This window comes from Colletotrichum higginsianum, chromosome 2 (genome assembly GCF_001672515.1).
Source record: "Colletotrichum higginsianum IMI 349063 chromosome 2, whole genome shotgun sequence".
Lineage (NCBI taxonomy): Eukaryota > Fungi > Ascomycota > Sordariomycetes > Glomerellales > Glomerellaceae > Colletotrichum > Colletotrichum higginsianum.
Genome location: NC_030955.1, coordinates 1,285,863 through 1,309,750, shown reverse-complemented (window position 1 = coordinate 1,309,750; position 23,888 = coordinate 1,285,863). Strand labels below are relative to the sequence as shown.

General features: G+C 55.9%; 5 protein-coding genes across 5 annotated transcripts; 3 read left to right on the top strand and 2 right to left on the bottom strand.

Moving 5' to 3' along the window:
* Nucleotides 1-3,806: 3,806 nt before the first annotated feature.
* CH63R_02149 (Major facilitator superfamily transporter) lies at nucleotides 3,807-5,304 on the top strand (the record flags this gene model as incomplete). Its single annotated transcript, XM_018297124.1, has 3 exons — nucleotides 3,807-3,960; nucleotides 4,040-4,524; nucleotides 4,672-5,304. 3 exons carry the CDS (start codon nucleotides 3,807-3,809, stop codon nucleotides 5,302-5,304), a joined length of 1,272 nt encoding a protein of 423 aa, XP_018161940.1.
* Nucleotides 5,305-7,232: 1,928 nt separating this feature from the next.
* Nucleotides 7,233-8,430, bottom strand: CH63R_02148 (tat pathway signal sequence; the record flags this gene model as incomplete). The annotated part of the gene is made up of 4 exons (XM_018297123.1): nucleotides 7,233-7,426; nucleotides 7,572-7,805; nucleotides 7,904-8,029; nucleotides 8,100-8,430. 4 exons carry the CDS (start codon nucleotides 8,428-8,430, stop codon nucleotides 7,233-7,235), a joined length of 885 nt encoding a protein of 294 aa, XP_018161939.1.
* Nucleotides 8,431-10,551: 2,121 nt separating this feature from the next.
* CH63R_02147 (Alpha-galactosidase) lies at nucleotides 10,552-11,869 on the top strand (the record flags this gene model as incomplete). Its single annotated transcript, XM_018297122.1, has 3 exons — nucleotides 10,552-10,659; nucleotides 10,728-10,796; nucleotides 10,865-11,869. 3 exons carry the CDS (start codon nucleotides 10,552-10,554, stop codon nucleotides 11,867-11,869), a joined length of 1,182 nt encoding a protein of 393 aa, XP_018161938.1.
* Nucleotides 11,870-13,321: 1,452 nt separating this feature from the next.
* CH63R_02146 (Mov34/MPN/PAD-1 family protein) lies at nucleotides 13,322-14,428 on the top strand (the record flags this gene model as incomplete). Its single annotated transcript, XM_018297121.1, has 2 exons — nucleotides 13,322-13,346; nucleotides 13,425-14,428. 2 exons carry the CDS (start codon nucleotides 13,322-13,324, stop codon nucleotides 14,426-14,428), a joined length of 1,029 nt encoding a protein of 342 aa, XP_018161937.1.
* Nucleotides 14,429-22,181: 7,753 nt separating this feature from the next.
* Nucleotides 22,182-23,888, bottom strand: CH63R_02145 (uncharacterized protein; the record flags this gene model as incomplete). The annotated part of the gene is made up of 1 exon (XM_018297120.1): nucleotides 22,182-23,888. One exon carries the CDS (start codon nucleotides 23,886-23,888, stop codon nucleotides 22,182-22,184), a length of 1,707 nt encoding a protein of 568 aa, XP_018161936.1.

The window sequence follows — 23,888 nt, the reverse complement described above, 5'->3', positions numbered from 1 at the left end:
GCCAAGCACATAACATGAGCCATGTCAGAGTCCAATGGGTGCCACAAAGACACCAAGCCTCCCTGCGAAACTCGCCCATACGAGAAGATGAATGATGCGGCTTGAAGGTCTTGAATCCGAAATAATAATGAGACTTTGTAATTGAAGATTTGAGACACGTCGAACTAACAGACTCGCCGCTCAGCAGAGGTGTTGATGACGAATGCCGCTTGGCGATGATCCACCAGTTTTCGAACCCTGGCTGCAAATTGCCACAGGCCTACGACAGACGCTCTGCAAAGAATCGCAGGTAGATTTGGGAGAAAAAAAAGAGAAGAAGAAAGGACGTAAAAAAACCCTTGGTATCAATGTTGAGTCCGAGTCGAGTCCAGAAGTGATTCCCAAGATTTAGTGCATGCAGTTGGGCGCCTAGATGTTGCTCTATGTTCTCAAAATCACCGGCCCAGGAACTCACGCTAGGAATTACCCTATAGGTAGTCAAATGTCGGCAAACAAAGTCAAGGTTGTCAGCACTGCGATGCCGGGGGTTTATGGAGATATTTCCTACTGTGAAAAACACAAGGTAGGGGCCACGAGGGCGACACAGGCCTAAACGAATCATCCGGTCTAGAACGCAACAGGTGCACCATCAATCACCATGAAGAGTTTCACTGACTCCCACTTGAGTCTGGACAAGTCGCGGAGAGTGGTGAAGGGTGCTGCGATATCTGAAAAAACTGAAAAGACACCTAGCGAACAGCAAGGAGTTCTCCTTTATCCACGAGACTGACCAAAATCTGAATCAAATGATGCAGCTTTTTCGACACGGACAGAGGCTTTAGACGACAAGCATAAAATGTCGGCCTATCAGGTAAGGGAAGTGACGCAGGTCGTATCTCTGCTATGAGATGCCTGATCACCAGTCATGTCCGTGTCTGAAGAAGACGAGACTCGAGACTCGCCCTTGTTCGATAATGGATGCGGCTCATCATTCAGGAGAGAACGGGACTGCCCAAGTAACAGATAGACGCTTCCTCTGGTTCCGGGGAAGGACGGGTGCCGATTCGTAACTTCTCTCTTCTTTTAATACGACGAGTCTGTGGGAAGAAGGACGAGAGGACCGAGGCTCCTTCGAGACTACAATCGAAAAGGTTCCGAAGCTCTCCGAAGCCCCTTTCGATGACAACAGAGTAGTTGTCAACGCGAAGGTCAAGCAGACTCCGAACCCGAGACGGCCCAGTTGTTGTATCCCTTACATAGGTACGCTACCTATTGCAGCTGCACGCCCGCAATCTGCAGCATTGCCGGTCGGCTCGGGGCGGACCCACATATGCCCGGCGGGCGGTGGGTCCAGTGGCTGCGGCCACTTAGAGGCAGGCCGCCGGCGCATGCGCAGGCATATGCATCCATACAGTCTCGGCCGGGTGCCGATATCTCGCTCTCGCCTCACACACACACGCACACACACACGCAAACACATATGCATCACCATCCGAAATGTATGTAAACCGCTATCGTCATCCCATCCGTCCGATCCCCGGAGTTCCATCGCCCACTTCATCACACTCCCAGCAAAAGATGCCGCGCACTAACCCAGAAACCCCCCCTCCCCTTGTCCAGCGGAGACGGTCGCACCACATCCCGCGCTACCGGCTGGAGGGCGAGCCATGCCATGTGCGTCGAGACTTGGCACGGGGCCCGATCTAGTCTCGCCACTGAGGGCCGGTCGTCGTGCCTTTTTTCCGTTCCGCGATGCAATTACTCGAGATGCTCGTTGGCGCGTGCTTCTTCTTATGCTGCCTCGACCCGCCGCCGTCTACCCCATGCCTGCTGACGACGGGCATCGGCGTTTGCTGTTACGTGATGCCATGGGTTAGGTGAACATTGCTCTTTGTTGTGGCTCTCCCGTCTGTGGCGGCGGGAGGCGGAGGCCCCGCGGATGGGCCCATCTTGATCAAATCGCTTCGTGTAATAGACGCGGGACAACTCCTAACCCCCCTTACCTACCGACCGACACACACGTGCAAGTCGGGTCGACCGCTTCCAGTTGCCATTCCGCCGTGGCGCGCGCCGCGTGCTCGCATCGCAGCAAGCGGCCTCTCTGCAGAACCGTTATCAGTCGAGCGGCAACGGATACGAGGGGGGGTGGACGCGGGCGCCTCTGAGATACACGAGTCAGTCCTCCCCCACGACGTCAGACGAACAGGTTTTTTGATATGTGCTTTTTTTGCATCCCTTAGTTGCAATATGGAGAGGTGCTTCAGAGGCACAGCATGTATCGGAAAGAAAAGGGGGAAAGGGGAAGGGGGGGTGGAATGGTTCGGAAGAGCAAACAAGGAACAACCTTTTGTTGACAGGTCCAGTCCAGTTGACGCTTCGTTGCTCGTGGCCCCCGGAGATAGGAATATTATGTGGCCCATTCGACTCTCGAGAAGTCGGGTTGCTGGCCGGCCTGGGCTGCGCCATGCCATGCCAATCCATGCACAAGCCGCCCCTCCATTTTCGGAGACCCACGGAGACTCTGAATAATATCCTCATGTCCTCCCCATCCGCCATCTTTGGCGGGCGACAGGCAGGGCGATCCGAGAGACTGGGATTGAGAGTTGTATTTTTTTTATTTTTTATTTTATTTTTGCCATGATGTCGCACCCTCTCAGGAGAGTATGACCGTACTCATCCATTCATGAATTACTCGTGTCTGCTGCTGACGCGCCCCGGAAATACGGCGAAAGGGTGCTTCTAGCGCAGGAGCCGTCCTCGGCCGGCGTCTTGTTCAACATGTCACCGAAAGCCTCTCTTTGTCGTCCTTCATCAGCCGGTCCGTCACTGGAGAGGCTTCTACGTAGATGTTGACGAAAAACTCTGCAAGCCACCCCGATGACCGGACGCACGCACGGCAGCACGCCGAACATTGCCAAAGGGAGAAACCCCTGGGCTCTTGCAGCAGCTAGAGCATTACTGTGTACAGCACACCGTTCTACACTACAGGTACAGGTAGTCAGTCTGTCTCCCCTGGGAAATGGTTCACGCGGCGCTAGTCTCCGAGTCCGGGGTCGCCCCCTCGGGGGCAAGTTCCAAAGACAGAGTTGGACCTGGTATTGCCCAGACACACACACCTTGTACAAGTCTGTTATCTAAACGTGCGAAAGCGCGGCCGGGCCCTCTGATTGGGTGACACGTTATCTCCCCCGCCGGCATTTACCAATTGGCTTCACCCAAACGCTTAATTGAAGGTTGATGATTTGGGAGGGGAGGCCAAGCAGTCGGGAGTCGGGAGTCGGGGACGTTCCCACGCTCTTCCCAGGGATCAGTCAACCAAGAACCACCTTATCCTATCAGAGCCCCCAATTGGCCCGCCATGGCAGAGATAAGACAGCATTTCGGTTGTGCGAATACCGTTTCTAAGACCAGATTGTCGCGGGGTTGCAGCCGCCGCGTTCTATGGGGGGGTTCTCGCGGGCCTAAATCGGCATGGAGAATGGATGTGGATGTACATCGAACCATGTAGGCGGAACCCAACGTGGGTTGGCTTCGCTTGAGAGAAACTCGACTTATAACACCTCAACTCCCTCCCTCCTGGCCTGAGAGTCGAAAGGTCTGAAAAGTCCCAGGTCCTCAGACAACTTCATTCAACAAGGCCTCACCATACCGGGCTCAAACAGCGTGGTGCCAACGGTCGTCGTCAACGACATACCACCGACAACAACAATTTCCAAGTCCAACCCAAGGACTCACTCACTCTCTCTCTCTCTCTCTCTCCACCTCACCTCCACCGACACAGATACAACTTCACCGAGACTCTCACCGAGACACCCAAAGCCGCCAAGATGCCTGACTGGAAGGCTATGTTCGCCCCGGCGCCGTCCCTCGACGTGCCCGGCCTCGAGACCGTCGACCTCGCCGATAAGGAGATGGAGCGCCGCATCGTCCGCAAGCAGGACCTCCGAATCCTCCCCTGGATCTGTGTGACCTACCTGCTGAGTATGTGACCAAACAGCAACGGCATCTCATTCCCTCTCTCTCTCTCCCATCACTAACACACACACTCCCCCTCAAAAAGACTACCTCGACCGCGTCAACCTCGGCAACGCCCGCACGCTCAACAACGACACGCCCGAGGACAACATCGTCACCATGCTCAACCTCACGGGTCAGCGCTACAACGTCGCCGTCGCCCTCTTCTTCGTCCCCTACGTCCTCATGGAGTTCCCGTCCAACATCATGCTCAAGTACTTCTCCCCCTCCAAGTGGATCTCCCGCATCATGGTCTCGTGGGGCATCGTCACCATCTGCACCGCCGCCGTCACCACCTACGGCGGCCTCCTCGCCGTCCGCATCATGCTCGGCCTCGCCGAGGCCGGTTTCTTCCCCGGTATCATGATGTACCTCTGCTTCTGGTACAAGCCCGAGGAGCGCGCCACCCGCATGGCCATCTTCGCCTCCTCCGTCGCAGTCGCCGGCGCCTTCGGCGGCCTGCTCGCCACGGGCATCTCCTTTCTCAACCGCAAAGGCGGCCTCACCGGTTGGCAATGGCTGTTCATCCTGGTTCGTACTTCTCTTTCGTCCTTTTCCTTCTTCTTTTTCGTCATCCTATACCGTGGGGATGTGGGGGGGGGGAATATGCTTGGTGGATTGGAAAGAAAAGAAGAAGAAAAAAGAGAGAAATGGCTCACTAACAAACCCGGCCAACAGGAAGGAATCCCCGCCGTCATCGTCGGCGTCATGGTCTGGTTCATGCTGCCCGACTACCCACAGACGGCCGCCTGGCTGACGCCCGAGGAGCGCGCCTTCGCCGTCAAGCGCCTCGGCCCCTTTGCGCCCTCGATGAAGGACAAGCACTGGGACGGCAAGGTGGCGCGCAAGACGGTGGCCGACCCCTACTTCTGGCTCTTCGCCGTCATGTACTTCCTCATGACCAACTCGCTCAACGCCTTCGGCTACTTCGCGCCCACCATCGTCTCCTCGCTCGGCTTCAAGGGCTACAACGCCCAGCTGCTGACCGTCCCGCCCAACGTCTTCGCCATGTTCGTCATCATCGGCAACTGCCTGCACAGCGACAAGACCAAGGAGCGCTCGCGCCACGTCATCGGCGGCCTCGTCTTCGTCGCCACGGGCTACCTGCTGCTGGCCGTCGTGAAGCACTGGGGCGTGCGCTACTTTGCCGTCATGATCATCGCCTGTACCAACGCCGCCGTCCTCCCCTTTGTTGCTGTAAGTTTTTTTGTTTTTTTTTTCCTTTCTATTCTTTTCTGTGGACACATATCTGTAAATGGCGATACTGTACAAGTTTCGCCTTGGAGAGAGAGAGAGAGAGAGACAGAGTGAGAGAGAGTAAAGTACGAGAAAAGCTAACCTGTGGGAAATGCAGCACCGCACCGCGACCGTCCAGGGCTCTACGGCCACGGCCCTCGCAACGGGCGGCATGATCGCCATCGCCAACTGCGGCGGCATCTCGGCCCCCTTCCTCTTCCCCAGCACCGACTCCCCCATGTACAGCATGGGCAACTGGACCATCTTCGGCTTCCTCATCACCACCGCCGTGCTCACCTGCTACGTCTGGTACGTCTTCGGCAGCCACTCGGGCTACCGCACGGGCACCAAGGACGCCGACGGCAACCTCGAGGTCCTCGACGCCGGCGCCGGCGACCCGGACGAGCTCATGAACAAGAAGATGGGCATCGTGACGGACAATGACAAGAAAGACGAGGAAGCGTAGGTGGGAACCACCCGATGCGAAAGACGGGAAACGATAGACGATCCTTAGAGGATAGAGGGATATAAGAGTTGCTTGCGTAATGTATGGATAGAGAGACTGTTGATACCCCCGTTTGGCAAAAGAACCAGCGGTTGCCCCGAGAGGCGCACGAAGAAGAATTTTACGTTTTGATCAATGACTGTTTGGTTGTCTTGTTTTCTTGTCCTGTTTCCCCGGCAATGATGTGCATGTGTGTGTGAGAGAGAGAGGGCGACGCCCAACGGAGGAACGGGGCGCGAGACTGCCGTGCCGGACCGCCGGGGCTGCCGATCCTCCGGGAGGGGGCAGAGTCGGAGACGCAGTAAGTAAGACATGGTCTGGCTGGCACAAACCCGACATGACATGAGGCATGCAACTCACGCTGCACGCATGAGATCCAGACACGGTAACGACTGACAAGTCGTCGGGCAACCGGGGATCCGCGGCGGCGAACTCACACCACATCTCGCCCTCAAAGTGCAAGGTGTGCAAGGTGTACCTGTACAGAGGCTCTCGGGAATGGCATGCGCCGCGGCCTTCGACGCAAGTTTTGTCTGCCTAGCATGTCCTCACAGGGGTAGGTAGGGTCATGAGTGAATGCAAATGCAGTTTCCCGTCCCATTCGAGTCATTTATCGGAAAACCAGTCCGTCCGTTGCAGGATTGACTCGAGATGTGTGGCCGGCCGGGAACGCAGGGATGGGGGGGGGGGGGGTGGAGGGACTCTTGTGTGAAGAAGAGGGGTGCTACGTACCTTGGAACAAATACCTGCAGTGGCTGGCGTAGCCGATAAGCCGATAAGCGAAGCAGCTTACTAAGGCGGTACGTATCCGCACGGCTTCAGCGCACAGTTTGGTGATGCCTTCAAACTGGATGCACCAAACACGACTCAACAATCAACAGAAAAGTGAGACAGAAGAAAATCGACACAAACATATAAAAATTCAGGTCTCAAATGGCAAAAAGGCAAAAGAACTGGGCCCTAACCAGGGATCGAACCTGGGACCTCTCCCAGAAATGGATTGTCGTAAACAACCCTAAGGGAGAATCATACCGCTAGACCATCAGGGCGATGTGGATCTTGTTCCGTGTTCAACATGCTGACCGGCCGGCTCATGACGATTCCACCCGTCCGTCCGGAGCATTCTGTCCCCTCCACCACGAGAAAGAGAGAATCCCAGTTAGACTCTCTCTCTCTCTCATCCAGATCCCGTATGACATATCCGACATCCCCCATCCCCCATCACACACACACACACACACACACACGACAGATAAGAGTAAATAAACTTCAAGGTTAAGGTAGCCCTCCCCGATAAGATTTGAGGCACGCGCCGACGCGAACTATGCCGAGACTCAATCCTGAATCTTCTTGTTGGACTGCATTTCCGCCCCTCCCCCTGCCTTGCCTTGCCTTGCCTTGCCTTGCCTTACCCTGCATACATTGACATACATCCGTACATACATCCGTTCGCAAGGATCCATAAAATCATCCCAACCAACGACCACCCACCCCGCCTCTACTCCTCGTCCTCAAACGTCACCGAATGGGTCAGCGCCCAGTTTCGGATGTCGTCGAAGTTGCGGCAGGTGTGCAGCGTGCTGAAATCGGGCCAGTGGCCCTCGACGGGGAGCTCCGGGTACATCTTGAAGGTGAAGACGCCAATGTCGGCCTGGCACATGAGGTTCAGCCGCAACGCCTCGATGCAGTGGTCTGTAAGTCACGATGCGTTAGCCTCCTCTAAACGTTCTCTTCGTCTCTTGTCTCTGTCTCTCTCTCTCGTCCGTCTCCGTTTTTGGGGGTTCAAATTGGGGAATGGAAGATGAGGTTGTCCTAGAGGGAGGGCGAGAAAACGTACCGACGTGTCCTCGAAGATCCTCGGGGTCCGTGGCCACGTCGCCGCCGACCTCCGCGTCCGAGTAGTATTCCGGGAACGTCGACATGCGCAGCAGGTTGAGGCAGTGCAGCTGGTGGAACACCTCGAGGCCCGCCCGGTAGCCCTCCTCGCCCGTGATGGGGTTCGTGATCTTGATCGATTTCGGGTCGAGGCCGAGCCTTGTGAGCTCGGCGTGCGAGATCATCTGGTCGCCGACTGCCACATGTCCCGTCTCGTTAGCCGGCGCCCCTTATCGTCTTCCTGTTTTTGTGCTTCTTCTTCTTCTTTCTTTCTTTTCCGAATGAACTGCTTACTGTTGTTCGTGATGTGGTCCCACGCCCGGTCGACCTCGTACCCGGCCCCGACGAACGGCGACCAGTCCATGATGGGCGTCAGGTTGTACCTCTCGGTGTGGTACTTGACAATTCCCGCCGCGGGGGCTGTGTGCAGCCGCATGTTAGCCCACGCAAGAACCCGGAACAGGAAGAGCGAGGGAGAGTGAGTCCGTACAATAGGATGAGTACTTCTTGGTGTAGACGGTATCGTCGTTCTGATGGCTGCCGTAGCGCATGCAGAACGACGCCGCAAAGAGCGTGACGGACGTCGTCAGCAGCACCGCGTGGGCGACCCAGGGCCAGTACCGCAGCAGCCGGCGGGCCTTGTCTCTGCACGGGTGCTGCTCGTCGCCGAGCCTCATCCGCCTCCATGCCGAGCTTTTCGTCGTCGTTGTCGCCGTCATGCCGTCCGCGGTCTCGGTGGATTCCGTGCTGAGGCTCCCGGCGAGGCTCTCGACCTCCTCCTCCTCGTGGGGCACGGAGCGGTAGAGCTTCTCCGAAGACATGATTAAAAAGAGCAAGACGTAAGTAAGGCAAGGTACAAAGGTACTCAAGCACGCCAGGTGCTAATTAAGAGTATATAGAAGAGAATATGGAACAAGTGACAAACAAGATGCAAAAATGATGGGAAATGTGAGAATCGAAAATGGCCATGCACACACACAGACAAGTTGGGAAGAAGTGAGCGGCAGCAGTGCACAGCAGATGGGAGTAGGTTCGAGGGAGGGACGCCGGGCGCACCAGCGCTGTCTGGGGGGTAAGAAGAGACGAGAGTGCCAAGGTGATCGCTTCTGCGACGACAATCGGATTTTCGACTAGTGGCAGATCCATGAACACAATCCCGTTCGGTCAAACCAAAGGATGGGTCGGTCGTCACAGCAGAGCCGCTCTCCGACCACCCCGGGTCCGCAAAGCCCCCGTCGGTCACCAGGTACGCTGCATAGATCCGCGGACTGTGCTGAACAGGAGAGAGTGTGTGTGAGAGAGAGTGTGTGAGAGGGAGAGACTCTCTGTCTCTCTCTCTCACCAGGAGGGAGAATGTCAACCAGTCCCAAAACCAGAAACGTATGGCTTGTTTGATGTTCGTTGCGAAAGTTGCGGACAGGCCCCACAGAGGAACATTTCGTCTAGAACAGACGCAGGAATAGACGACACGCAGCCTAGCTTCAGCCTCTGTCACAGCTCAAGGCTGGCCCCTGTTGGATGACGCAGGAACAAGAAGACAAAAAGGGGGTCCCATCTCATCCGTCCAATCGCTATGCCACGGAGTGCCCTCCCCTTCTTCTAGACATGTCCCCCTCCCCAATGGATGGATGGTGTTGGTGATGATAATATTCCGTGCTTAGTCGTGCGTCCTAGGAAGCTTGCAGCTGCAGCTGATCTTGCTGATGTTTTACTATCCCACACAGCTGAGGGCCCTGTCATCGGTGGCCAGGACTGAATCGTTGGCGCCGCGTCTCAGAACAGGGGGCATAGCGAAACACACAACTGGTGAGACAAGGAGTGGCCTGCGGGGTAAGGGGAGAGGGTGACACCAACCGTTCCCGGCCTAGAACTAGAAGAATCCGGTCTTTAACGACGATCAACACTCTGAACTACGGCAACCAACTTCCGTACTTGCATACTGCACATCGCGGAATCGGCACCCTTTGCAGTTTGGGGTTTGTCAGGTCTTGGCGGCCTGAGACATTCCCTTGTGCGGGCAGCTCACCCAGGCTTGCCTCCACCTCCACCAAAATGATGGATCATCACGGGGCCCGTCCACTCACAGCGAGCGTATGTAATCCCACCCCCGGTTTAACCAAGCCGTCGCGACGACTTTCCGTAACAACCTGTCGATCAAGCTTAGCATCAGATCGTATACCGGGGGTCCATCCTAGGTAGCCCACCTGGTCCGCCTTGGTCGTCTCCATACTGAAACTACAAGCGAGTCCAAGACGGTAGCCCGCGCCTTGTTGGCAATAAGGTAGCATCCGAGGCATGTAAGTGTATATCTGTGGTCTGTGAGAACGAGAGGACGGCCTGCAGGCCCGGAATTCGGCTCGGGGATCCCAGTCAACTCCACTCCCACATCCAATGCTTTTCGACATCATCAGACTGGCTCGAGGGGTTTTGAACGAGTCCCATCTCTCGCGGCTAGCTCAGTCCGAGCAACAGATCCCAAGCCGTCATTGTCCGTGGCTCTGTCTCTCCACCTCCTCCCTCCCACCCCTTTCAGACCCTTTTCCATATGGACTGGGTATTCTGAGACGTTTCTGGTCCTTTACAGCAAGCTGATCACGTTTTCGACGCCTTCCAATCGAGGGATCTCGTCTAAACTCGGTGGCCCAACCCATGCTCCCTCACTTACACGAGGAGGCGGGGGGGGGCACAATGTCCACACAAGAGGAGCAAAGGGTCGCAGATGGAAGGGGTGCCATGTTCCCAGTTGCGGAGGGACAGATGTGTGAGCAAGATATAATATCTTCTCAAACCCACTCATCAACCCATGATTGCCTGACCATCCATCCGTACATCTCATTCCACTGCTTGGCCCCCCTGATCGCTCGACGCGACCTCTCATTCCTTTCCTTTGGTAATTCAGTTGCTGCCATTCGCTGCCGGTCAGCCAATCATTCATTTCCAAGATGCAATACCCTACCTTTGGCCACTTCCTCTTGGCGAGCATCCTGGCCGTCCAGGGTGCTCACTCCTTCTCCCTCGTACCAACGGGAGGGGTTGCCAGACGCTATGTAGTGAGTTCCGAGAGCCATCATGAGTCTGTACTCCTCTGGGACACTTAGGCTAATACGAGATTAACCAGGCCCCCGCTGTGGCACTTGCCATGCCTGTACTGGCTGCGCCGCAGGCTGCCAACATCGAGGCCCGTGAGGTATGATTCTTATCTTTCTCAAATGTGCTCACATCGAAGACTTAAGTACTGACCTCATCATTCTCTAGCCTCACCACCGTGGCAAGAAAACCAAGGCCAAGAAGGCCAAGGCCAACAACAACAACAAGCGTGATGAGCTTGCTGTTGAAGACGATGAGGACGTCGATCTTGAGACCCGCAATATCGAGGCTCGTCACCACCGCGGCAAGAAGACCAAGGCCAAGAAGGCCAAAGCCAACAACAACAACAAGCGTGATGAGCTTGCTGTTGAGGACGATGAGGACGTCGATCTTGAGACCCGCAATATCGAGGCTCGTCACCACCGCGGCAAGAAGACCAAGGCCAAGAAGGCCAAAGCCAACAACAACAACAAGCGTGATGAGCTTGCTGTTGAAGACGATGAGGACGTCGATCTTGAGACCCGCAATATCGAGGCCCGCGAGCCTCACCACCGCGGCAAGAAGACGAAGGCTAAGAAGGCCAAGGCTAACAACAACAACAAGCGTGATGAGCTTGCTGTTGAAGACGATGAGGACGTCGATCTTGAGACCCGCAATATCGAGGCCCGCGAGCCTCACCACCGCGGCAAGAAGACGAAGGCTAAGAAGGCCAAGGCTAACAACAACAACAAGCGCAATGAGCTCGCTGTTGAAGACGATGAGGACGTCGATCTTGAGACCCGCAATATCGAGGCCCGCGAGCCTCACCACCGCGGCAAGAAGACGAAGGCTAAGAAGGCCAAGGCTAACAATAACAACAAGCGTGATGAGCTTGCTGTTGAAGACGATGAGGACGTCGATCTTGAGACCCGCAATATCGAGGCCCGCGAGCCTCACCACCGCGGCAAGAAGACGAAGGCTAAGAAGGCCAAGGCTAACAACAACAACAAGCGCAATGAGCTCGCTGTTGAAGACGATGAGGACGTCGATCTTGAGACCCGCAATATCGAGGCCCGCGAGCCTCACCACCGCGGCAAGAAGACGAAGGCCAAGAAGGCCAAGGCCAACAACAACAACAAGCGTGACGAGCTCGCCGACGACGAGGATCTGGAGGCTCGTGCTTTCACCGCCTAAGGAACCAACAATGTAACGCTCTGGCCACGGCGCCCTTGAGTTGAGACGAGCGACCGGCTTCGTGTACTGTTAGAGTCCCGAGTTCAACGGAAAACCACTTCAACCTCGGGCTCGGGTTCGGTAACCTCGGACAACGGACGGCCCCGTAGACTAGAATCAGCTTTCTTCGTCTCCATACATTTTGAACAATAATAATACCGGTACTTTCAAGTGCACCCTCTTCGGCCATGAACACTTGACTTGATCGCGTGAGGTGCGAGCTTGAAACTCGATGGTCGCAAGGGAGACCTGCAGCAATCTAAATTTGAACTGAATTCTTCCTTTTTCCGCTTGCATGAACCGCCGCATGTTGCGACGAAAATAGCGTTTCGCCTCAACGTGAATTTTTTTGGGACGATATCGAAACATGTCGGAACCGGTCCGGCCATGACATGCGACGTGGGCCGGGACACCCTCACTTTTGCGCTCGCAAAAGACGTCCGAGAGGGGGCCATCAAAGCGGCAAGTCCGATGAGATTACCAGGATGGTCGGTGGGTTCTGCATTTTGTGATTACGAGGAATCTGGTTCGCGGCAGGCGGCATCCGAAGATATCATGACGTCTGGTGTTGTTGAGGTTGCTCGACAGGGCGAGTTGACGACGTTCCAATTCCACCCACCCACCTCTGCCAAGAATTGACTGTTTACGTGATCTACCAGGCCGCCCTGGCGTTTGGTTTCGGAAAATCTCGGCCAAGCGCTGCACATCATCTTGCGATGCAACTGCTGAGAGATGTTCTGGCTTCTTGCCACAGTATCCTGTTGACCGGTTGACTGGTTGACCGTCACTGATCAAAAAATGGATCACGAGCGGACCGCCCCCCTCCTCCTGGATCGCTAGGCCGGTCACGCATGGCCCGTCGTCGACCTGAGTACCATGGCGAGAACGATAGGCAGGAAGGCCAAAGTACGCCGAAGTCTGGGCTTGCTTGGAAATCGAGCCAAGCCTGGCGTTGATCCTCGCGCCAGCTCGTCTGTTCCAGTCGAGTCCGGCTGAGGATTCACCAGACGATATGTTGTCGCTGTCGAGTTCGGGTCCTCGCAGAAGATGTCAGGACGATGCGTTTCGTCCCGTTTCCGAATGGGTAACGCGCATTGTGAAAGAGAAATAGTTGTCGTTGGCGGAAATCCTTCTCTCCCATTCATACACAAGTAGGAGGAGGTCGAAGCTCTCAGCGTTCTTTCCTCTTCGGATTTCATCAGGGCCCGACCCAGTTTTTTTTGATTATGTAATATGACAGCTAGCTTTATCTTATCGATAAGATACCCCAGAGGTAAGGCGCCTAGATGGTGGGGTAACGAACGGTAACTGACGGCAGCGACGTCTCCAACCTTACCGCGAACCTCCACCTTCACCTCCGCCATCGCCATCTCCTGCAAACAGATCCTGCTCGCGCAGAACCGAGCAGACAAGATGGAAACGGCTCTCAAGTCTTGGGGTATGCTACCTCGTCCCGTCTTCCTTGCCATTGCGTCCTGGGCTCATCGCTAACCCGCTCCACTCTTCCCCCTTCCAGAGCTCGACAACAACGTCAAGTTGGTCGACCCCAAGCGCGACGCCCTTTACAACCTCGACCTCGATGCCCAGAAGGAAGCCATGAACGCCCGCCCCTGGGCCCTCAACCCGAACCACTTCAAAAACGTCCGCATCAGCGCCGTCGCCCTCATCAAGATGGTCATGCACGCCCGTTCAGGCGGCAACCTCGAGGTCATGGGTCTGATGCAGGGCTACGTCAACGGCGACACCTTCATCGTCACCGACGCCTTCCGCCTACCCGTCGAGGGCACCGAGACCCGCGTCAACGCCCAGGGCGACGCCGAAGAGTACATGGTCGAGTACCTGAGCCTGTGCCGCGAGCAGGGCCGCATGGAGAACGTTGTCGGATGGTACCACTCTCACCCGGGCTACGGCTGCTGGCTGTCCGGCATCGACGTCGGTACCCAGGCCCTACAGCAGCAGTTCCAGGAACCCTTCCTCGCCGTCGTCATCGACCCGGACCGCACCATCAATGCCGGCAAGGTCGAGATCGGCGCCTTCCGGACCTACCCCGAGAACTACGTCAAGGAGAAGGAAGGTGGCGGCGGCGCCGTCACGAGCGACGGCTGGCAGGAGGTGCCCCTTGCCAAGGCGGCCGAGTTTGGCGCCCACGCCAGTAAGTACTACAGCCTCGAGGTGTCGCACTTCAAGAGCACGCTAGAGTCGCATCTTCTGGAGCTGTTGTGGCACAAGTACTGGGTGCAGACGCTGAGTCAGAGCCCGCTCATCACGAACCGCGACTACGGAAACAAGCAGATGCTCGACCTCGCGTCCCGGATCAAGGAGACAACGACGCAGGTGGCACGGCAAGCCAGGGGCGCCTCCGGGCCCAACGCTCATATCGTGGGCACCAGGAAGGTCGACGGCTTGATCGCGAAGCTCGTCAAGGACAGCAACACGGTGGCAACGCAGGAACGGACCGGCCTGGTATCGATGGAGGTCAAGAAGAAGATCTTCAACGACGTGGGCGCGAATGCGTCATGAGCGAAGTGAGCGGGGGACGGGATGTTCATATTGTTTGCTTGCCCTCGCCAGAGGGTTTCAGGAGCCCGCCGGGCATGATAAATGGCGTTCAGAGGATAGGGAGAGCGTTGGCCCCGAAATGACGACATGATTTTGAGCCACATCTATCGTCCTCGAGCCGGTGTTGCTTCTGACTTTGCATTCTCCGCTCCGAGGTCGACCGCGTTTTCCTTTGCTTGATGGTCCATTTCATGAGGGGAATGCTATCTTAAGACGAAGCCTCGCCATGACTCTCGCGCGCAATATATCCCCAAAAGATCTGAGAACCTTTTGGTGGAAGAGTGTAGCACTGGTTGACTGGATGGCCTTCAGATGACCCGATTCGAAATGGCCATCCTTCAGCGACCTCATCAGGACCGAGGCCGTTTTGCCTCTCTATCCTTGACAGTAGCCTGGTCCCTTTCATCGTTGTGCGCCATATTGTTCTCTTGGTCTGTGGATCGGGATTGAAGCAGGAGGCGGACTGGGTTAAGCATGACACGTTCGCGTTCGCCGTGCCCACTGAACCAGAACCAGCCATGCCCGAAAATCCAACCTGGAACACTCGCCAGATCCCTTTTCATTCGTCTGCACTGCGCACCGAGACTCAATTTCGAATGCCTCTCCGTGTATGTAGGTTCACTATCTGACGGCAGAAGACGAGGGTAGACGTAATGTAGGTAATGTGTTTGTTGCTTGCCTCGGTCTTCATAGCGTCTTATCATCAGCATCATTATCATCATCAGCACCAGGGCCGCTTGATGCTTATCGTCTGGTAGAGACAGTATTTATCTCAGATTGCTGTCGGCAAGACTCTTCCACCAAACTCGTACAAAGTGTCCTGAGCCTTCGCCGCCATGTTTGCGTCCTCCACCCTGATGAGCCTGTTCAGGCGCCCCATGCCCTTCTATGCTGGCCGACCAGGCAGACGTAAGCTAGAGTTCAGAACTCCAATGATGACTAGGGGTCGATGACGATGATTCTGATACTATTGAGCACGCTTCCTTCTTTGTGAAACTAATTTCGCCCGAAGCCGAGCTTGTACTGTGGGGGGGAGGGGGGGGCCACGGACGACAGGACCTTCACCTCCCAAGACAGATCCAGATCCAGATATCCAGGTTGATCATAAGGTCACGGATCAAGGTCTACCCCTAGACTTCGTAGAGGCTTTCAAGACCCGTTACAACGTTGCAACGTTATGTGGTGTTAGGCCCTGATCAGGGAAAGAGTAAACAGCAGCTGGTCCCGCGGCCGAATGCCGGGCCCTCTTCATACCTATACCCGTTCTTTTTCATTCTTGCTTATACCCATGCGTGAATTCCATGAATCCAGTTACATTTGCATATGAAAAAACCGAAAGCATCAGCTGGTTCGGCTTCGGGACTTGCGATGAACAGACGGGAGCAGCAACACCCCATAACTTGAGGAAAGGAAAGCCAGTTTAAATACGTGCCGGGACGACCTTGAAAGTTCTAAGCCGGAGCAATTCCAATGGAGGCTCGAGCAGCAGGTCTGTGACGGTCACCCAATGTCAATGGGTCCGCCATAATCAGGAGGCGTGAGAAAAGGGTCACTGACAGGGCACTTATACCCATTTCTACAAACACTTTGCGTCATCGCAAGCCATCCCCAGAAGCTGTTCTGAAAATCCAGACCAAGGTCTCGTCATTGTCCTCGGAGTCACATTGTGGTAGTCAGGCTAGGACAGTCCAGTGGCAAGACATCATGGAAAGGGACCTCTAGAATCACAGAGACCAGTCTCAGGTCGAGGTGACTCACTTCCAGGGAATGCGAGGCTGATTGTGTTCTACGAAAAAAATAAACCCTCCACGTCAACTCTCATTAAGATACACGCTACTGCATGTTGTTGTCTACACTCCTTTCTAGAAGAGAAAGCACTCAAAGTTCAGGGTTTGACACAGACATGTTAAGGGGCGCTGGGCACCATCTCAGCTTAAATCAACAACTCTCCCGCAACTCTGAAACGGGTTTACCAGCTGAGCTTGCCATCAGGAATCATTCCAAGAGTAACCTAGCGTATACGGTGGTTCTACGACGTCCAACTCGTAAGAAAAGCAGTGAGACCGCCAGCATATGAGTAGTTCCCAACAGCGTTCCACGGCATTTAGTCCGTACAGTATCTCGTCACATAAAATGCATTCAACTTGGTGGATGAACCCCCCCCGGGTGTCATCTGCCTTCACCAGCATGGAAGTCGGCCCTGCCACCTCAACTCGTTGAGATATCCCTTTACCCCGAGAACCTACCTGCTCGTCTCCCCCATTTTGCCTCAGGGTCAAGCAGACACTCGCCCTCAGAAGCCAACAGCGCTGCGCATCCTTCCCCAGGGCGAGATCTGTGTGAACCGCCCCTGGTCCGTAACTGCTCGCTCAGATATACCCACCATGTAAAAAGACGAAGTTAGGTCCGCGGCCAAGACGCTCACCCCGAGCCCACGGTTATGAATCCCTATCAGAAAACGACGCCATACCGAAGGGTGGGTGGTAAGTTTCCAACCGGCCGTCGTCGGCATCAAGGACCCCCTTAGCCCCAATGGAAGACGGATTACCAGGTGCTCTCCCCTCCGTGGCACGATGGTGTAAGTCGACGGCAACAGCCCCTTTGCGATGACCGGATCTGTCTCGACCACCCGACGCAGCCCTGCAAGCATCCTCGGGTCTGTCCCCAATTCTACTCCCCCTACCCCCACCGGGAAAGTCATCAACGACGATGACGGTCGACCCGGGGCATAAACGGATCCGCGACAACGCCGAGAAGGGATGCTGGAGGGGGTGTTCGCGGGGCGGAAGGGTTCGTGTCTCGGTCGAGTTCGCACGGGAAGCCGGACCTCCCCGTTCAGCGCGTCGGTCGTGAGGTCAACACCCCCTCCCCTCCCCAGAAGCCCCTCCTCCATCGACATGTCATTTCGGTCGGCATCCTCACAATCGTCGATGAACCCAACCCTCGCCACCATGTCGTATCCCGTTCTTCCAACCTCACATCGACCCCGGTGACATGCCCGGATCCAACCCAAGGCGCGATTCGAAAAGGGGCAGGCGTTGTCCCCCCCAAGGAAAGCCACTGAGGAAACAAGACAGAAAAAACGATGGAAATCCCTCTATGAAAAGGAGAAGAGACACCCTTTCCTCTCCGCCGGGTGAGCCCCTGCCTATAAATACCCAACCAGCCAGCACCTCGGATAAGAATATGTCGCCATAGAACACCATCCTCGTACAACCTCACGCAATCCCCGCCACCGTTAACACCACTTACAGTTCAGCCACACATGCGACGCTCTTACACCACTCGCGCCTGCACTCACGTACTCACAACTCTTCACTGATGACTGATGACTGATCACGATCGCCAGCACTATCGAGACGACATCGTCGACAAGGTACCTGACTAGCTATGGGGTCCCAATCATGCCCCCCAGAACTCTAACACCCGACCAAGCGTTGAGGAAACCCCCTCCCCCCCCCTCTCATATTCTCACAACGCGACTGTCCATCCCCATCGCAAGAAATGAGACCGCGGACCTTGCTCGTAGTACCCTACGTACGTCCCTAGCGTTGCGCATCTGTTCGCTGGAGTCCACCTCGACCAGGGACGAGGGCGGGTAGAGGTTATAGCTACGCCCGCAGAGCTCTCGGGCGGGATTCGACGGCAACGACGACGACAACGACGGCAACGCACCGCATCCCTATCGCCGTGCGTACCCGCCCGCTCGCAGCACCAAACACACATCGTCGCCGTCCGTCCCTCAGAAAACCCCATCGGACTCGGCCGGCCAACGGCCCCCTCCCCCCAAAAAAACTCTCACGGTACGGCCCGCTTGTTGTGTCTCGTCGAGTCACCGTCGTATCCTGTCGAGTCACTGTCGTATCATCGCATAGTACACACACATGCGGCCGTCGTCCATTCTGCCGAGGCAAAAAAAAAAAAATCCTTATCATCGCCGCCAGCCAAGCACCCGAATGAATCTCCGGCCCTGATCGACAAAAGGTCCAACCCTCTAGCGTCCTTCGGCTCCCCTCTCTCTCTCACACACACTCCCCCATCTCACGTTCCCATTAACCGCCTTCCAGATACAGACTCTTTACACAACATCCTTCTTGTCTCCTTCTCGAATGGGCGTTAGGGAGAGAGGGAGAGAGAGAGATAACATCCCCCGCGGTCCCCCAGTCGAAGGATCGACAAAGGTTCCCCCTACTATCTACCCATCTAACCTCCTTCTAGAAGGCCGTTTCGGCTCCAACATCGAACAACCGTAATCTGGAAAAGGGGGGGAAGCAAGGACCCTAGGGAGGGGGCGGTGACAAACCGTCCGAGGACCCCTGCAAATATCCCTGCCCCCCTCTCACAGGGACTTTTCAGAACCCACGCCCTCCAGGATTAGGGTTCCCAACTTGCCTGGACGATGTTAGCCCTCTCTGTTTCTCTTTCTGCTCATCACACACCTTGTATCCGTACGAACACACTATATAGTGGCATGGCAAGGTCCTGTAAACAGTGCTTCCTAGTCTTCGCGACAAGGGGGGCGCGATGGAGGGTCTTCTCTCGCAAGCATAAGGGCCCCCTATTCCCGATGTCACGGCCACATGGGATGTTGTCAGACACACCCTCGCCCGCCCTCCCCTGGATTCCGCGCTCACGCATAATTTCGCATTGGACCCTGAATATAAAAAATGTGACATTGTGAAGTTCGAGAGGATACGAGGACGAAGACTAATGAAACCGCCGCATGCAACAAATAACCCGTTCGCCACAGCCATGTGCAGTCGGGCGCACGATCGCGCGCGATGTTCCGAGTGGATCCCGACAGTTCTAGGGGGGGAGGACCACCACCACAACCACCACCACCACCGTCATCATCATCATCATCATCATCATCCTTGACCATTTGTCTGTCTGTGTGCGTAAGGTCTCGCCTAGAGTTTTGGAGCCGAAAAATCCACTCCCCCGGTCCTCTCCGAATTCCCGTGAACTGAACCGCGCAACCGAGGCGAGTGGACTTTAAAGGGGGGAAAAAAAGAAAAGAAAAAAGAAGTCCTAAAAGGGCAAACAAGCCGGTGGACATCGCTCGCTACGCTCTCAACTGCCGAGGCGTGGCGGGCGGCCCCTCCGGAGACCACACGGCACAAGCCCATGGAGTCGGGAAGATGGATGGATGGGACCGACTTGCCCCAACAACTGTCAGGCGAAGGCCGTCTGAACCCGTATTGTGAGGGGCGGCAAAAAAAAAAAAAAAAAAAAAAAAAAAGAGAAGAAAAGGAAACTCATCCCCACCAACGGAGCATTGCCGTCGTCGTTCCGACAAGTCCGATGCTGTTCCGGTCCGCCGAGCAAGTGGCCCGACTTGGAGAGACAGCACAGTTTTGAAGACGAGAGAAAACCAACCACGTCGTCGGCTTGGCCGCATCTGATGGCGGTGAATAACGATCCGCATCCCAACCTCAAAAGAACCAGGCGGTCTGTGTCTGTCTGTATTGTTTCTCGAGGTTGGTCGGAAGGGGTTAGGCCTCCATGCATCAAGTTCCCTGCACCAGACGCGTGTTCCTGGGCTATATGCACGCGGCACGCCCTGCATGTCACAAAGTCAATCCGTCCCACCAATCTTTTCAACAGCAATAATTCGCGGTGTTTTTGGCCAAAATGTGATTATACACAGAGATGCCTTCGAGGAATGTGTGTCAAATATGTGGTTGGTATTTGGTCTGCAACTGAAATCAACAAGGTGCGTCTGTAGCGCGCTCCTTGGACCTTATGCTCCTGATCCTGATCCTGATCCTGATCCTGATTCTACTCCTGCTAATGCCGCTACGCCGTAATAAATCATTCATGCGGCACCACCTTCCAAACGAACCGAGACAAATAAATCAATTGTAAACAGAAGAGAAGAAAAAAAACCCCCGGCCTTCAAATGTGTCATGGGGATAAGTCTCTAGCATTCGTTCGCAGAGAGATAAGGGAATTTTGCCCCGTCCTCCCGTCTCTTTCTGCCATGAGTGCAAATCCGTGCTTGACTCACGTCGCAGCCAGGCCCCAATCCCATTGCTCATTTGGGCGTCATAATAACTCGGCCTGCATTTCACATGCGAGGACCGAGTCAATAGTTTTTTTTTCCTTGGCCAAAGCGTCGGCTGTTCAAGCGGGGGGGAACCACCCAAAGGAGCTGGGCCCGATGGAGATTGCAGAGTCCCCGCAGACTGCAGACTCCGAGCTCATGCCGTGTGTGTCGGGTCGGTTGTGGATTGCGAGGCTCGATTCAGAGAGGCGGGCGGGTCTCAACGTCGTGGTCGAAGTCGAACGGCTTTGGGCGAGTGCATAGTCCAAAGAGAGGATCGTAAATGGTGTCCATGGTAATGTTGAGAGAACCAAAAAAATAAAATAATAAATAATGAAAGGATATGCATGCGCCTTCCAAATGCTCATCATCCCGATATTTCGCTATGCAAATCGTGTCGAATCCAAGAAAAAAGAAAAAGAAAAAAAAGTCGTAAATGGTTTGCAACCCCCCCTTCGTTGCACGTCGCATGGCGGTGGCATCAGGCCATGTCCGCCCTCGGAACCGGGCCGTGAATGCATCAGTCGCGTGTGGACGGGACAAACGCTTGGCGATGGGCGTGCGTGTGTGTGCGCGCGATGCGTGTCGAACCCGTGTCCACCGTCGTCGTCTGACGGGCAAATCCCGCCCACGCTTCTCGCGTCTTCTCTCTTCTCCTTCCTCGTTTTAGTCGGATTGCTCCGGGCTCTTGTTTCGTGTAATAGCGGCTCGAAATGCGCTTCTCCATCATCCCATGCCGTCGTGTTCGCTTCTAGAAAAATCGACCAATGCAGCAGGTGGTGGTCGTTGACCCGCCCAGGCCGCCAAAGTGCTGTTGCCACTCATTTCGAAAATTGAGTGAAATCGACAATTAACAACAAAGCCCCTCCGCCCGTAGCGGTAGGCGGTAGGCGGAATGCAAAAGGTCCTCTGAGCTATTACCAAACGGTAAGGTAATAAGAGAACATGTGGACGAAACGGCCCACAGATGGACTGCTTCTAGAAGCCCAGAAAAAAAACGGATGCTCTTCTCGCCAAGTCGACCATTCAGGTGTAAGGCGGGGACTCAAACCCCCCTCGGCAAAAGCCAGACGCGCGATGATGCTGACCATTCCGTAGTATCGGATAAGGCAGGCACTTAACGTCAGGCCCCTGTTCTGGCAGGCAGGCGTTGGGATTGGGAATGCGGGCCCCAACCCTTCCCCGTAAATTAGCGTCTTGGGGGGGTGTGCCCTGCTCAGTGACTGACGATTCCACCCTGGTAACCACGGTGCAATCAGGGCAGCGCACACACGGGCACAGGAACCCTGACCCTCCCTCTCTCTGCCTTCTCCGCGGACAACAGCGTCGCAGCGTTGCAACGCAGAAAGAGGGAAGGGAGAGGGGCGGAGGGCCGAACACCGCGGCAAACAGGGGAAAAACCAAGCTTGCCGCCGGCCACGAGACCTTCAAAACAACCCCCCACGTAGAATTGTGACGTGCTCGGGTCGTGGAGTCCTAAAACACTGCGGCATCGGTGCGCAGTGCAGCGCGTTGGTGGAGAGATGCATCGTGTGTGTCTATATGTGTGTGTGTGTGTGTGTGTGTGTGTGTGTGTGTGTGACTGTTGGCGACCTTGAATGATTTCCCTTTCGTTTGCCGCTACAGGTGTCGTTGAAGCACCTAGCCGCTCAAGTGACGATGACAACTTCAGTTTGACGCTGGAATCCAACGTGCCGGCACGCCGTCGGCGCCGACCTCGTAGGCCCGCACGTTGGCCTTCCGCGGAGGCAATGCCCACCGCGCGCGGCCCGGCCGTTGGTCGTCGAGCTTGCCCTGCTTGCGCATCGCCATCTCCATGACGGCGATGCGGATGAAATCCGAGTTCTCCCGCATCTCCCGTTGACGCATACCGCCGGGGGGGTATGTGAATGCGGTCTGGTTCGGAGATTGGGCTGGGGGCTGATAAGGCAGCGTAGGTGACTGAGTCGTGCTCGCCGATGTCGTCGGAGAGGGGCTCCGTATTGACGTGGGTGGTGTGCTGCGGCTTCGCTGAACCTTGTACGTCTGCATCTGGATCGAGGCAGTAAAGCTTCGCGTGCCCGTCGCCGTTGCCGTTGGCGTGTGGGGCTCGATGCGAGCGTTGGTCGTGGGGTTTAGGTAACGACGCAGCGCCGCAGACGGCTCCTCTTCCAGCACCGGTGGTCGTCGCTCATCCGTGTACGGCACCTTGGGGTCGATCGTGAGAATCGACCGGGTGAGAAAGTCGTCAGGCGGGATCGACGAGAAGTTGATGGCTGAGATGGACCGCGCTGCCGAGCGCAGTGCACGCAGCGACGCCGTCAGGTTCGACTTAAAGGCCGACTTGAGCGGCCGCAGGGGGAACGTGTAGTCGGAAAACGAGAATTCCGACTTGGTGTCCTCCTCGTCCTGGGATTCGTCAAACACCCGGAAATCGAGGTCGTCCACGTTGACCCGGTCGCGAGACAGCGGATGGTCCTCCGGCTGGCCGGGAGGCGATGAGACGGGCTCCAGAGACCGCCGGGGCTGACGGGATCGCTTTCTTCGCGGGCTGAATCCGTAAGGGGACTCGACGGACGACAATGTGTCGGTCGAGAAGGAGTCGCCCAAAGAAGGAACCGACTCCACAGAGACGGTCCTGGTGGACAGAACGGAACCGAGGCCGCTGTCACTGATCGACATATCATCGTCTGTCAAGTCATCTGGCGGCGAGAGCAGCAGGTCCATGGGGCTTTTGCTGCCAAAAGTAAGACTAAGTTCCTTCTCGCATACTTGCTGTCTTTCAATGACAGCCTCGAGAGTCATATGCTGGTCTCGGGAGAACCTTTGCCTCAGAGTGCGTCGCGGTCTGGGGATATCAGTGACGGCGAGCAGGGCCAGCATGGCAGGGGGGACAGCATCTGGTGAGTGCACATCCCGGGGGCGTAAGGGTTTCCGCTGCGCGTGGCGATGAGAGCCGTGAGACGGATTTGACCTCGCCTTGGAGGGGATCTGAACCGGAGTGGTCGGGGTAGTGGGTCGCGTAGTTACGCTGGTAGTCGTCCTGGGAGGGCTCGAGGGCGCCAACTTTGTCGTTTCGCGGCGAGCATCCTTCCTTTTGGCCATGGTAGCTGAGGTGGTCGTGGAAGTAGTAGGGATAGGCGTGACTGTGACAGAGACGTTCTGGGCATCCTTTTTCCGATCCAGCAGGGCAGAAGGCTGAGCCGTTCTGGTGGTGTTGATGGGGACGGTCGTCGTTGTCGTTGCTGTCTTAACGAAAGTCGAACTCAAGCTGGTGGCGTAACTGTTGGTGGTTGAGTTGGGCGTGAGGGACGAAGAGGAGGGAGCGGACGATGTAGGTGTGGTCGAGGCCGAGGGCTGCCTATTGTAGTAAAGGAAACTCCTTGGGGACATCAT